Consider the following 15,700-nt stretch of genomic DNA (forward strand, 5'->3'; position numbering starts at 1 on the left):
TGCATATCTATTGCAAGAGAAAGATTAAAGTAACTGGAAGAGTTTAGTAAACACGCACCCAACTAACTCCCTGCTACACACAGTTACAAAAATACATTGTAAAGACAAACTTTTTAATGGCTTTTCATTTTCTCAACACTTCTATTAACAAATAGCAAACACTGAACTTACTTGTAGATGAAGTCAGAGTTGACGTCTGGGTCTCTGTGGTGGTTGATTGCGTAGTTGTAAGTGTTGTTGTAGTAAATGGAGTTGTAAGTGTTGTTACTTCTGAAGTAGTTGTCGGTTCTGTGCTAGTTGTAGTCTCAGTTACTGTGGTGGTTGATGGCGTAGTTGTAAGTGTTGTTGAAGTAACTGGAGTTGTAGGTGTTGTTTCGCAATCTACTGGCTGACAACAGTAGACTCGAATTTCAAAGTTTAAACATGGATAAACAGGATGGTTTTTGTAACACACAAGCCCATAGGAGACATCACAGGTCACGTTCTGCCTCAGCTCATTCAGTGCTGTATCCGGTCCCTCCTTTGCTCTGCAGGAAATGTCTTGTGGTTGATCACAAACTTCAAATCCAGCATCCCTGATGTTCTTATAGGTCTCAAAATCCCCCCCATCTGGATTATTAATAGGATAACTCACATCAAACCACTGTGACCACGAGCAGACAGAAGTACAGGGAGTTGCTGAAATACAAATCATAATTTCATTATTACAAAGGAGTCTTTGCATAACTGAATTTTGGAAATAATGCCATTTTTCCATAAATTGATCCAGAAAATATACGGCTTACCAGAAGGATTTTTACCAAACTGAAAGGTGTTGCTGACTTTGTCTAAGACGCCATACACATAGACTGGCATATTATCTATTATCTCAGTAAATACACTTTTCGGCCAGAAAAATTACTCATATTGTATGTATTACATTACTGTGGAATTGTGATGATGGTCGTTATTATAAAGACATCCTTTATAGTAAAATCAACATTGTTTAAACAGAACAGACAGCGTGCATTTTTTTATTATCAGGCACATTGGAGGCATTTACGAAAACTGCATGGTGCAAAATCTGGTGCAGCTCTGCTTAGAAACCAATCAACTTAAAGGTATTCTTGGCAAAGCTTAATTGAACAAGCTGAAGTTAGAAGCTGATTGACTACCATACACAGCTTCACCAAATTCTGAGTGCACCAGTTTTAGTAAATCTCCCCCATTGGAGAGGTGGACAAGCTTACATCCAGAATTGGTGCTGTGTAACTTCATCTCTCTTCCTGCCATGACACCATTGAGATTAATCTGGTGGCTGTAATGAAAAAATGCACCCAAAAAAATGGACCCCTGTGCCAGCAGAACACGATTTTGCATGGCACATGGAGGTCATCAGCTGTGTGAACACCCCTTACATCTACCATTAACTATGTATATAACTATAACAACTATGATCTCTCTCTAAGACCCCTTTCACACTGAGGCGTTTTTTAGGTGCTTTTGGGCTAAAAATAGCGCCTGTAAAGTGCCTGAAAAACGGCTCCCCTGCAGTCTGTGTGAGAGCCCCGAGTGCTTTCACATTGAGGCGATGTGCTGGCAGGACGTTAAAAAAACTCCTGCAAGCAGCATCTTTGGAGCGGTGTATACACTGCTCCTCCACCGCTCCTCCACCCCTCCTCCACCGCTCCTCCACCGCTCCTCCACCGCTCCTCCACCGCTCCTCCACCCCTCCTCCACCGCTCCTCCACCGCTCCTCCACCCCTCCTCCACCGCTCCTCCACCCCTCCTCCACCCCTCCTCCACTGCTCCTCCACCCCTCCTCCACCGCTCCTCCACCGCTCCTCCACCCCTCCTCCACCGCTCCTCCACCCCTCCTCCACCCCTCCTCCACCCCTCCTCCACTGCTCCTCCACCCCTCCTCCACCGCTCCTCCACCGCTCCTCCACCCCTCCTCCACCGCTCCTCCACCGCTCCTCCACTGCTCCTCCACCCCTCCTCCACCGCTCCTCCACCGCTCCTCCACCGCTCCCGCCCATTTAAATGAATGGGCAGCGCCGCCGAACGGCCGGCAAAGTGCTGCTGCAGCCCGCACTTTGCGGGTCATTTTAAACCTTTTTCAGCCGCTAGCAGAGATTAAAAGTGCCCCGCTAGCGGCCGAAAATCTCCGCAAAAACAATGGTAAATCGCTGCTAAAAATAGCGGCGCAACGCCGCTGACGCCTCAGTGTGAAACAAGCCTAAATGAAATTCATACTGTATGAATGGTGTAGGTGGAAGAGGGCGAGTCACTGCTGATCCTTTTACTTGGAGTATGTTAATGTGAAATTGAAATATCTGTAAACAAGATATTTCTTTATTTCAAAGAAGGTAACCTGAATAAAAATATGAAACTGATCACAGATGTCCATATGCTGGCTTGAGTAAAACAAGTGAAATATTACCCCCCTCCCAAAAATAAAATAAAATAAACTATAACTGGCTATGAACCAGCAGTGCTCATAGCGTCTGCCAATTGTTTGGTAAAATAATAGAATTTTTTTCCCCCCTAGAATGTGACAAAAATAAGTCTCATCTCATGGGAGGGTAATAAAAAAATAGAATGATTGTGACAGACAATGATCAATGTGTACATAGCACCAAATTCAACTACTTACCACATGAGACATTTAAGTCTTGGTTAGATATCAAATGAAAAAATAAGCTTTGCCTACCCTGAACATGGGGGGGGGGGATTTACTAAAACTGGAGAGTGCAAAATCTGGTGCAGCTCTGCATAGAAACCAATCAGCTTCCAATTTTCACTGTAAAAGCTTAACCACTTCAGCCCCGGAAGAATTTACCTCCTTCCTGACCAGTGTGTTTTTTGCGATTTGGCACTGGGTCGCTTTAACTGCCAATTGTGCGGTCGTGCGACGTTACTCCCACACAAAATTGACGTCCTTTTTTTTCCCCACAACTAGAGCTTTCTTTTGGTGGTATTTGATTACCTCTGCGGTTTTTATTTTTTGCGCTATAAACAAAAACATAGTGACAATTTTGAAAAAAACACATTTTTTTTTACTTTTTGGTATAATAAATATACCCAAAAAATAATAAAAAAAACATTTTTTTTCCTTAGTTTAGGCCGATACGTATTCTTCTACATATTTTTGGTAAAAAAAAAATCGCAATAAGTATTTATTGATTGGTTTGCACAAAATTTTGGGGGTTTACAAAATAGGGGATAGTTTTATGGCATTTTTATTAATATTTTTTTTTTTTACTAGTAATGGCGGCAATCAGCAATTTTTATCGTGACTGCGACATTATGGTGGACATGTCGGACATTTTTGACACATTTTTGGGTCCATTGTCATTTATACATCAATCAGTGCAATAAAAAGGGACTGATTCCTGTGTAAATGACACTGGCAGTGAAGGGGCTAACCACTAGGGGGCGGGGAGGGGTTAAGTCAGTCCTGGGGAATGTTTCTAACTGTAGAGGGGATGGGCTAGCTGTGACATGTCACTGATCTCTGCTCCTGATGACAGAGCTCCCGGCCGGCGCGCGCGCGATGGCAGGGCGGCAGATTCAAAGGGACGTACCTGTACGCCCATTTGCCCAGCCGTGCCATTCTGCTGACATACATCAGCGTACGCCAGTCGGAAAGTGGTTAAAAATTCAGCACTTTGAATGGATGTAGAGAAAAGAAACTGCAGATAGACATGTACAACTTATGTAGGAGGATTTGTTACATTTCTGTGTATCACCTGATGCCAGTCACTTCACTTCGTATACATAAGGTTTTTATAAACACTTAAACCAAACAAGCTGAATTTAGAAGCTGATTGATCATCATGCATATCTGCACCAGATCCGAAGTGCTCCAGTTGTAAAAAATCTCCCCCATAGGAAAAGACAATATTATAAAGGTCTTTGAAATGCGCTTAAATAAAAAGAGAAATGTATTTTGAATACAAAGGAATTTGCTAACTGTTTTTTTTTCCCTTTTATCCTGAAATGTAAAAATCTAAAAAGGTGATTGTGCGCCTGCATTCAGAGCAACATTTATTAAAGCAGAGTTCTAAGTTTAACCACTTCAGCCCCAGAAGAATTTGCCCCCTTAATGACCAGGCCATTTTTTGCGCTATAAACAAAGAGCGACAATTTTGATGTAATACATATACAAAAAAAATTAAAGAACAAATGTATTCATCGGTTTAGGCCGATATATGTTTTTCTACATATTTTTGGTAAAAAAATCGCAATAGGCGTATATATTGATTGGTTTGCGCAAAAGTTATAGCGTCTACAAAATAGGGAATAGATTTTTGGCATTTTTATTATTTTTATTTTTTTTTTACCAGTAATGGTGGCGATCTGTGATTTTTAGCAGGACTGCGACAGGTCGGACACTTATAAATAGCCTCTGATTACTGTGTAAATGTCACTGGCAGGGAAGGGGTTAACACTAGGGGGCAATCAAGGGGGTAAATGTGTTCCCTATGTGTGTTCTAACTGTAGGGGGGGTGGGCTTACTGGAACATGCCAGAGATCACTGTTCCTGAACACTGGTGACAGTAGATCCCTGTCACGTCACCCGTCAGAATGGGGAAATTCCTTGTTTACAACGGTAGTTCCCCGTTTTGCCTCTGTAATAGGCGATCGCAATTCACCGGCAGACATCGAGTCCACCGCTATCACGCCTGCACGAGCCGCCGTACAACTACAGCAGAAGAGCCGACCTGCCGCCGTATAATGACAGCGGCTGGTCGGCAAGCGGTTAATAGCACTTTATTATGTTTTTTTGTGCTAAGCTAGGCACAAGTCTTTTTCATGGTCTATCTCAAGAAATGCCATAAGCGATATTTTATTTAAAGCGATAAGAAGCACCATTTGTACTGTGACCTGCAGGACATTTCAAGAAGGAACCATGGAGTACATCATCTCCAGCATCCCCGCACTGCTCCTTACTACTATGGAGTGCATATGATGTAACTTACAGATACACACCCTTATTGCATATCTATTGCAAGAGAAAGATTGAAGTAACTGGAAGAGTTTAGTAAACACGCACCAAACTAACTCCCTGCTACACACAGCTACAAAAATACATTGTAAAGACAAACTTTTTAATGTCTTTTCATTTTCTCAACACTTCTATTAACAAATAGCAAACACTGAACTTACTTGTAGATGAAGTCAGAGTTGACGTCTGGGTCTCTGTGGTGGTTGATTGCGTAGTTGTAAGTGTTGTTGTAGTAAATGGAGTTGTAAGTGTTGTTACTTCTGAAGTAGTTGTCGGTTCTGTGCTAGTTGTAGTCTCAGTTACTGTGGTGGTTGATGGCGTAGTTGTAAGTGTTGTTGAAGTAACTGGAGTTGTAGGTGTTGTTTCGCAATCTACTGGCTGACAACAGTAGACTCGAATTTCAAAGTTTAAACATGGATAAACAGGATGGTTTTTGTAACACACAAGCCCATAGGAGACATCACAGGTCACGTTCTGCCTCAGCTCATTCAGTGCTGTATCCGGTCCCTCCTTTGCTCTGCAGGAAATGTCTTGTGGTTGATCACAAACTTCAAATCCAGCATCCCTGATGTTCTTATAGGTCTCAAAATCCCCCCCATCTGGATTATTAATAGGATAACTCACATCAAACCACTGTGACCACGAGCAGACAGAAGTACAGGGAGTTGCTGAAATACAAATCATAATTTCATTATTACAAAGGAGTCTTTGCATAACTGAATTTTGGAAATAATGCCATTTTTCCATAAATTGATCCAGAAAATATACGGCTTACCAGAAGGATTTTTACCAAACTGAAAGGTGTTGCTGACTTTGTCTAAGACGCCATACACATAGACTGGCATATTATCTATTATCTCAGTAAATACACTTTTCGGCCAGAAAAATTACTCATATTGTATGTATTACATTACTATGGAATTGTGATGATGGTCGTTATTATAAAGACATCCTTTATAGTAAAATCAACATTGTTTAAACAGAACAGACAGCGTGCATTTTTTTATTATCAGGCACATTGGAGGCATTTACGAAAACTGCATGGTGCAAAATCTGGTGCAGCTCTGCTTAGAAACCAATCAACTTAAAGGTATTCTTGGCAAAGCTTAATTGAACAAGCTGAAGTTAGAAGCTGATTGACTACCATACACAGCTTCACCAAATTCTGAGTGCACCAGTTTTAGTAAATCTCCCCCATTGGAGAGGTGGACAAGCTTACATCCAGAATTGGTGCTGTGTAACTTCATCTCTCTTCCTGCCATGACACCATTGAGATTAATCTGGTGGCTGTAATGAAAAAATGCACCCAAAAAAATGGACCCCTGTGCCAGCAGAACACGATTTTGCATGGCACATGGAGGTCATCAGCTGTGTGAACACCCCTTACATCTACCATTAACTATGTATATAACTATAACAACTATGATCTCTCTCTAAGACCCCTTTCACACTGAGGCGTTTTTTAGGTGCTTTTGGGCTAAAAATAGCGCCTGTAAAGTGCCTGAAAAACGGCTCCCCTGCAGTCTGTGTGAGAGCCCCGAGTGCTTTCACATTGAGGCGATGTGCTGGCAGGACGTTAAAAAAACTCCTGCAAGCAGCATCTTTGGAGCGGTGTATACACTGCTCCTCCACCGCTCCTCCACCCCTCCTCCACCGCTCCTCCACCGCTCCTCCACCGCTCCTCCACCGCTCCTCCACCCCTCCTCCACCGCTCCTCCACCGCTCCTCCACCCCTCCTCCACCGCTCCTCCACCCCTCCTCCACCCCTCCTCCACTGCTCCTCCACCCCTCCTCCACCGCTCCTCCACCGCTCCTCCACCCCTCCTCCACCGCTCCTCCACCCCTCCTCCACCCCTCCTCCACCCCTCCTCCACCCCTCCTCCACTGCTCCTCCACCCCTCCTCCACCGCTCCTCCACCGCTCCTCCACCCCTCCTCCACCGCTCCTCCACCGCTCCTCCACTGCTCCTCCACCCCTCCTCCACCGCTCCTCCACCGCTCCTCCACCGCTCCCGCCCATTTAAATGAATGGGCAGCGCCGCCGAACGGCCGGCAAAGTGCTGCTGCAGCCCGCACTTTGCGGGTCATTTTAAACCTTTTTCAGCCGCTAGCAGAGATTAAAAGTGCCCCGCTAGCGGCCGAAAATCTCCGCAAAAACAATGGTAAATCGCTGCTAAAAATAGCGGCGCAACGCCGCTGACGCCTCAGTGTGAAACAAGCCTAAATGAAATTCATACTGTATGAATGGTGTAGGTGGAAGAGGGCGAGTCACTGCTGATCCTTTTACTTGGAGTATGTTAATGTGAAATTGAAATATCTGTAAACAAGATATTTCTTTATTTCAAAGAAGGTAACCTGAATAAAAATATGAAACTGATCACAGATGTCCATATGCTGGCTTGAGTAAAACAAGTGAAATATTACCCCCCTCCCAAAAATAAAATAAAATAAACTATAACTGGCTATGAACCAGCAGTGCTCATAGCGTCTGCCAATTGTTTGGTAAAATAATAGAATTTTTTTCCCCCCTAGAATGTGACAAAAATAAGTCTCATCTCATGGGAGGGTAATAAAAAAATAGAATGATTGTGACAGACAATGATCAATGTGTACATAGCACCAAATTCAACTACTTACCACATGAGACATTTAAGTCTTGGTTAGATATCAAATGAAAAAATAAGCTTTGCCTACCCTGAACATGGGGGGGGGGGATTTACTAAAACTGGAGAGTGCAAAATCTGGTGCAGCTCTGCATAGAAACCAATCAGCTTCCAATTTTCACTGTAAAAGCTTAACCACTTCAGCCCCGGAAGAATTTACCTCCTTCCTGACCAGTGTGTTTTTTGCGATTTGGCACTGGGTCGCTTTAACTGCCAATTGTGCGGTCGTGCGACGTTACTCCCACACAAAATTGACGTCCTTTTTTTTCCCACAACTAGAGCTTTCTTTTGGTGGTATTTGATTACCTCTGCGGTTTTTATTTTTTGCGCTATAAACAAAAACATAGTGACAATTTTGAAAAAAACACATTTTTTTTTACTTTTTGGTATAATAAATATACCCAAAAAATAATAAAAAAAACATTTTTTTTCCTTAGTTTAGGCCGATACGTATTCTTCTACATATTTTTGGTAAAAAAAAAATCGCAATAAGTATTTATTGATTGGTTTGCACAAAATTTTGGGGGTTTACAAAATAGGGGATAGTTTTATGGCATTTTTATTAATATTTTTTTTTTTTACTAGTAATGGCGGCAATCAGCAATTTTTATCGTGACTGCGACATTATGGTGGACATGTCGGACATTTTTGACACATTTTTGGGTCCATTGTCATTTATACATCAATCAGTGCAATAAAAAGGGACTGATTCCTGTGTAAATGACACTGGCAGTGAAGGGGCTAACCACTAGGGGGCGGGGAGGGGTTAAGTCAGTCCTGGGGAATGTTTCTAACTGTAGAGGGGATGGGCTAGCTGTGACATGTCACTGATCTCTGCTCCTGATGACAGAGCTCCCGGCCGGCGCGCGCGCAATGGCAGGGCGGCAGATTCAAAGGGACGTACCTGTACGCCCATTTGCCCAGCCGTGCCATTCTGCTGACATACATCAGCGTACGCCAGTCGGAAAGTGGTTAAAAATTCAGCACTTTGAATGGATGTAGAGAAAAGAAACTGCAGATAGACATGTACAACTTATGTAGGAGGATTTGTTACATTTCTGTGTATCACCTGATGCCAGTCACTTCACTTCGTATACATAAGGTTTTTATAAACACTTAAACCAAACAAGCTGAATTTAGAAGCTGATTGATCATCATGCATATCTGCACCAGATCCGAAGTGCTCCAGTTGTAAAAAATCTCCCCCATAGGAAAAGACAATATTATAAAGGTCTTTGAAATGCGCTTAAATAAAAAGAGAAATGTATTTTGAATACAAAGGAATTTGCTAACTGTTTTTTTTTCCCTTTTATCCTGAAATGTAAAAATCTAAAAAGGTGATTGTGCGCCTGCATTCAGAGCAACATTTATTAAAGCAGAGTTCTAAGTTTAACCACTTCAGCCCCAGAAGAATTTGCCCCCTTAATGACCAGGCCATTTTTTGCGCTATAAACAAAGAGCGACAATTTTGATGTAATACATATACCAAAAAAAATGAAAGAACAAATGTATTCATCGGTTTAGGCCGATATATGTTTTTCTACATATTTTTGGTAAAAAAATCGCAATAGGCGTATATATTGATTGGTTTGCCCAAAAGTTATAGCGTCTACAAAATAGGGAATAGATTTTTGGCATTTTTATTATTTTTATTTTTTTTTACCAGTAATGGTGGCGATCTGTGATTTTTAGCAGGACTGCGACAGGTCGGACACTTATAAATAGCCTCTGATTACTGTGTAAATGTCACTGGCAGGGAAGGGGTTAACACTAGGGGGCAATCAAGGGGTTAAATGTGTTCCCTATGTGTGTTCTAACTGTAGGGGGGGTGGGCTTACTGGAACATGCCAGAGATCACTGTTCCCGAACACTGGTGACAGTAGATCCCTGTCACGTCACCAGTCAGAATGGGGAAATTCCTTGTTTACAACGGTAGTTCCCCGTTTTGCCTCTGTAATAGGCGATCGCAATTCACCGGCGGACATCGAGTCCACCGCTATCACGCCTGCACGAGCCGCCGTACAGCTACAGCAGAAGAGCCGACCTGCCGCCGTATAATGACAGCGGCTGGTCGGCAAGCGGTTAATAGCACTTTATTATGTTTTTTTGTGCTAAGCTAGGCACAAGTCTTTTTCATGGTCTATCTCAAGAAATGCCATAAGCGATATTTTATTTAAAGCGATAAGAAGCACCATTTGTACTGTGACCTGCAGGACATTTCAAGAAGGAACCATGGAGTACATCATCTCCAGCATCCCCGCACTGCTCCTTACTACTATGGAGTGCATATGATGTAACTTACAGATACACACCCTTATTGCATATCTATTGCAAGAGAAAGATTAAAGTAACTGGAAGAGTTTAGTAAACACGCACCCAACTAACTCCCTGCTACACACAGTTACAAAAATACATTGTAAAGACAAACTTTTTAATGGCTTTTCATTTTCTCAACACTTCTATTAACAAATAGCAAACACTGAACTTACTTGTAGATGAAGTCAGAGTTGACGTCTGGGTCTCTGTGGTGGTTGATGGCGTAGTTGTAAGTGTTGTTGTAGTAAATGGAGTTGTAAGTGTTGTTACTTCTGAAGTAGTTGTCAGTTCTGTGCTAGTTGTAGTCTCAGTTACTGTGGTGGTTGATGGCGTAGTTGTAAGTGTTGTTGAAGTAACTGGAGTTGTAGGTGTTGTTTTGCAATCTAGTGGCTGACAACAGTAGACTTGAATTTCAAAGTTTAAACATGGATAAACAGGATGTTTTTTGTAACACACAAGCCCATAGGAGACATCACAGGTCACGTTCTGCCCCAGATGTTCCAGTCCTGTATCTCGATACATATTTGATCTGCAGGAAATGTCTTGTGGTTGATCACAAACTTCAAATCCAGCATCCCTGATGTTCTTATAGGTCTCAAAATCCCCCCCATCTGTATTATTATTAGGATAACTCACATCAAACCACAGTGACCACGAGCAGACAGAAGTACAGGGAGTTGCTGAAATACAAATCATAATTCCATTATTAGAAAGGAGTCTTTGCATAACTGAATTTTGGAAATAATGCCATTTTTCCATAAATTGATCCAGAAAATATACGGCTTACCAGAAGGATTTTTACCAAACTGAAAGGTGTTGCTGACTTTGTCTAAGACGCCATAAACATAGACTGGCATATTATCTATTATCTCAGTAAATACACTTTTCGGCCAGAAAAATTACTCATATTGTATGTATTACATTACTGTGGAATTGTGATGATGGTCGTTATTATAAAGACATCCTTTATAGTAAAATCAACATTGTTTAAACAGAACAGACAGCGTGCATTTTATTATTATCAGGCACATTGGAGGCATTTACGAAAACTGCATGGTGCAAAATCTGGTGCAGCTCTGCTTAGAAACCAATCAACTTAAAGGTATTCTTGGCAAAGCTTAATTGAACAAGCTGAAGTTAGAAGCTGATTGACTACCATACACAGCTTCACCAAATTCTGAGTGCACCAGTTTTAGTAAATCTCCCCCATTGGAGAGGTGGACAAGCTTACATCCAGAATTGGTGCTGTGTAACTTCATCTCTCTTCCTGCCATGACACCATTGAGATTAATCTGGTGGCTGTAATGAAAAAATGCACCCAAAAAAATGGACCCCTGTGCCAGCAGAACATGATCTTGCATGGCACATGGAGGTCATCAGCTGTGTGAACACCCCTTACATCTACCATTAACTATGTATATAACTATAACAACTATGATCTCTCTCTAAGACCCCTTTCACACTGAGGCGTTTTTTAGGTGCTTTTGGGCTAAAAATAGCGCCTGTAAAGCGCCTGAAAAACGGCTCCGCTGCAGTCTGTGTGAGAGCCCCGAGTGCTTTCACATTGAGGCGATGTGCTGGCAGGACGTTAAAAAAACTCCTGCAAGCAGCATCTTTGGAGCGGTGTATACACTGCTCCTCCACCGCTCCTCCACCGCTCCTCCACCGCTCCTCCACCGCTCCTCCACCGCTCCTCCACCGCTCCTCCACCCCTCCTCCACCGCTCCTCCACCGCTCCTCCACCCCTCCTCCACCGCTCCTCCACCGCTCCTCCACCCCTCCTCCACCGCTCCTCCACCCCTCCTCCACTGTTCCTCCACCGCTCCTCCACCCCTCCTCCACCGCTCCTCCATCGCTCCTCCACTGCTCCTCCACCGCTCCTCCACCCCTCCTCCACCGCTCCTCCACCGCTCCTCCACCGCTCCTCCACCGCTCCTCCACCCCTCCTCCACCTCTTCTGCCCATTTAAATGAATGGGCAGCGTCGCTGAACCGCCGGCAAAGTGCCGCTGCAGCCCGCACTTTGCGGGTCATTTTAAACCTTTTTCAGCCGCTAGCAGAGATTAAAAGTGCCCCGCTAGCGGCCGAAAATCTCCGCAAAAGCAATGGTAAATCGCTGCTAAAAATAGCGGCGCAACGCCGCTGACGCCTCAGTGTGAAACAAGCCTAAATGAAATTCATACTGTATGAATGGTGTAGGTGGAAGAGGGCGAGTCACTGCTGATCCTTTTACTTGGAGTATGTTAATGTGAAATTGAAATATCTGTAAACAAGATATTTCTTTATTTCAAAGAAGGTAACCTGAATAAAAATATGAAACTGATCACAGATGTCCATATGCTGGCTTGAGTAAAACAAGTGAAATATTACCCCCCTCCCAAAAATAAAATAAAATAAACTATAACTGGCTATGAACCAGCAGTGCTCATAGCGTCTGCCAATTGTTTGGTAAAATAATAGAATTTTTTTCCCCCCTAGAATGTGACAAAAATAAGTCTCATCTCATGGGAGGGTAATAAAAAAATAGAATGATTGGGACAGACAATGATCAATGTGTACATAGCACCAAATTCAACTACTTACCACAAGAGACATTTAAGTCTTGGTTAGATATCAAATGAAAAAATAAGCTTTGCCTACCCTGAACATGGGGGGGGGGATTTACTAAAACTGGAGAGTGCAAAATCTGGTGCAGCTCTGCATAGAAACCAATCAGCTTCCAGTTTTCACTGTAAAAGCTTAACCACTTCAGCCCCGGAAGAATTTACCCCCTTCCTGACCAGTGTGTTTTTTGCGATTCGGCACTGCGTCGCTTTAACTGCCAATTGCGCGGTCGTGCGCCGTTGCTCCCACACAAAATTGACGTCCTTTTTTTTCCCACAACTAGAGCTTTCTTTTGGTGGTATTTGATTACCTCTGCGGTTTTTATTTTTTGTGCTATAAACAAAAAAATAGTGACAATTTTGAAAAAAACGCATTTTTTTTACTTTTTTGTATAATAAATATACCCAAAAATAATTAAAAAAACATTTTTTTTCCTTAGTTTAGGCCGATACGTATTCTTCTACATATTTTTGGTAAAAAAAAATCGCAATAAGTATTTATTGATTGGTTTGCACAAAATTTTGGGGGTTTACAAAATAGGGGATAGTTTTATGGCATTTTTATTAATATTTTTTTTTTCTACTAGTAATGGCGGCAATCAGCGATTTTTATCGTGACTGCGACATTATGGTGGACATGTCGGACATTTTTGACACATTTTTGGGTCCATTGTCATTTATACATCAATCAGTGCAATAAAAAGGCACTGATTCCTGTGTAAATGACACTGGCAGTGAAGGGGTTAACCATTAGAGGGCGGGGAGGGGTTAAGTCAGTCCTGGGGAATGTTTCTAACTGTAGGGGGGATGGGCTAGCTGTGACATGTCACTGATCTCTGCTCCTGATGACAGTGACACTGTCACTAGGCAGAACGGGGAGATGCTTGTTTACATCAGCATCTCCCTGTTTGTCCTCTCCGTGAGGCAATCGCGGGTGTCCCTGCGACGATCGAGTCCGCAGGACCCGCGACCCGACTCACGGAGTTCCCGGCCGGCGCGCGCGCGATGGCAGGGCGGCAGATTCAAAGGGACGTACCTGTACGCCCATTTGCCCAGCCGTGCCATTCTGCCGACATACATCGGCGTGCGTCAGTCGGGAAGTGGTTAAAAATTCAGCACTTTGAATGGATGTAGAGAAAAGAAACTGCAGATAGATATGTACAACTTATGTAGGAGGATTTGTTACATTTCTGTGTATCACCTGATGCCAGTCACTTCACTTCGTATACATAAGGTTTTTATAAACACTTAAACCAAACAAGCTGAATTTAGAAGCTGATTGATCATCATGCATATCTGCACCAGATCCGAAGTGCTCCAGTTGTAAAAAATCTCCCCCATAGGAAAAGACAATATTATAAAGGTATTATAAAGGTCTTTGAAATGCGCTTAAATAAAAAGAGAAATGTATATTGAATACAAAGGAATTTGATAACTGTTTTTTTTTCCCTTTTATCCTGAAATGTAAAAATCTAAAAAGGTGACTGTGCGCAAGCATTCAGAGCAACATTTATTAAAGCAGAGTTCTAAGTTTAACCACTTCAGCCCCAGAAGAATTTTCCCCCTTAATGACCAGGCCATTTTTTGCGCTATAAACAAAGAGCGACAATTTTGATGTAATACATATACCAAAAAAAATTAAAGAACAAATGTATTCATCGGTTTAGGCCGATATATGTTTTTCTACATATTTTTGGTAAAAAAATCGCAATAGGCGTATATATTGATTGGTTTGCGCAAAAGTTATAGCGTCTACAAAATAGGGAATAGATTTTTGGCATTTTTATTATTTTTATTTTTTTTTGTACCAGTAATGGTGGCGATCTGTGATTTTTAGCAGGACTGCGACAGGTCGGACACTTATAAATAGCCTCTGATTACTGTGTAAATGTCACTGGAAGGGAAGGGGTTAACACTAGGGGGCAATCAAGGGGTTAAATGTGTTCCCTATGTGTGTTCTAACTGTAGGGGGGGTGGGCTTACTGGAACATGCCAGAGATCACTGTTCCCGAACACTGGTGACTGTCACGTCACCCATCAGAATGGGGAAATTCCTTGTTTACAACGGTAGTTTCCCGTTTTGCCTCTGTAATAGGCGATCGCAATTCACCGGCGGACATCGAGTCCACCGCTATCACGCCTGCACGAGCCGCTGTACAACTACAGCAGAAGAGCCGACCTGCCGCCGTATAATGACAGCGGCTGGTCGGCAAGCGGTTAATAGCACTTTATTATGTTTTTTTGTGCTAAGCTAGGCACAAGTCTTTTTCATGGTCTATCTCAAGAAATGCCATAAGCGATATTTTATTTAAAGCGATAAGAAGCACCATTTGTACTGTGACCTGCAGGACATTTCAAGAAGGAACCATGGAGTACATCATCTCCAGCATCCCCGCACTGCTCCTTACTACTATGGAGTGCATATGATGTAACTTACAGATACACACCCTTATTGCATATCTATTGCAAGAGAAAGATTGAAGTAACTGGAAGAGTTTAGTAAACACGCACCCAACTAACTCCCTGCTACACACAGTTACAAAAATACATTGTAAATTTTAATGGCTTTTCATTTTCTCAACACTTCTATTAACAAATAGCAAACACTGAACTTACTTGTAGATGAAGTCAGAGTTGTCGTCTGGGTCACTGTGGTGGTTGATGGCGTAGTTGTAAGTGTTGTTGTAGTAAATGGAGTTGTAAGTGTTGTTACTTCTGAAGTAGTTGTCGGTTCTGTGCTAGTTGTAGTCTCAGTTACTGTGGTGGTTGATGGCGTAGTTGTAAGTGTTGTTGAAGTAACTGGAGTTGTAGGTGTTGTTTCGCAATCTACTGGCTGACAACAGTAGACTCGAATTTCAAAGTTTAAACATGGAAAAAGAGGATCGTTTTTGTAACACACAAGCCCATAGGAGACATCACAGGTCACGTTCTGCCTCAGATGTTCCAGTGCTGTATCGAGGCCCTCCTTTAATCTGCAGGAAATGTCTTGTGGTTGATCACAAACTTCAAATCCAGCATCCCTGATGTTCTTATAGGTCTCAAAATCCCCCCCATCTGTATTATTAATAGGATAACTCACATCAAACCACAGTGACCACGAGCAGACAGAAGTACAGGGAGTTGCTGAAAT

General features: G+C 42.5%; 1 protein-coding gene across 1 annotated transcript in view; it reads right to left on the reverse strand.

Annotated features, from left to right (window-relative positions):
* Window positions 1–15,700, reverse strand: part of LOC141111715 (mucin-2-like) — a 108,839-nt gene that overhangs the window by 92,969 nt on the left and 170 nt on the right. Inside the window, exons 2-5 of the mRNA XM_073603859.1 lie at window positions 15,187–15,693; window positions 10,142–10,648; window positions 5,152–5,658; window positions 172–678 (exon numbers count right to left, since the gene is read on the reverse strand). Coding sequence (XP_073459960.1) covers window positions 172–678; window positions 5,152–5,658; window positions 10,142–10,648; window positions 15,187–15,693 — 2,028 coding nt within the window. The remainder of the gene's footprint in view (window positions 1–171; window positions 679–5,151; window positions 5,659–10,141; window positions 10,649–15,186; window positions 15,694–15,700) is intronic.

The sequence above is a fragment of the Aquarana catesbeiana genome, linkage group LG11 (assembly GCF_042186555.1).
Source record: "Aquarana catesbeiana isolate 2022-GZ linkage group LG11, ASM4218655v1, whole genome shotgun sequence".
NCBI classification, from domain to species: domain Eukaryota; kingdom Metazoa; phylum Chordata; class Amphibia; order Anura; family Ranidae; genus Aquarana; species Aquarana catesbeiana.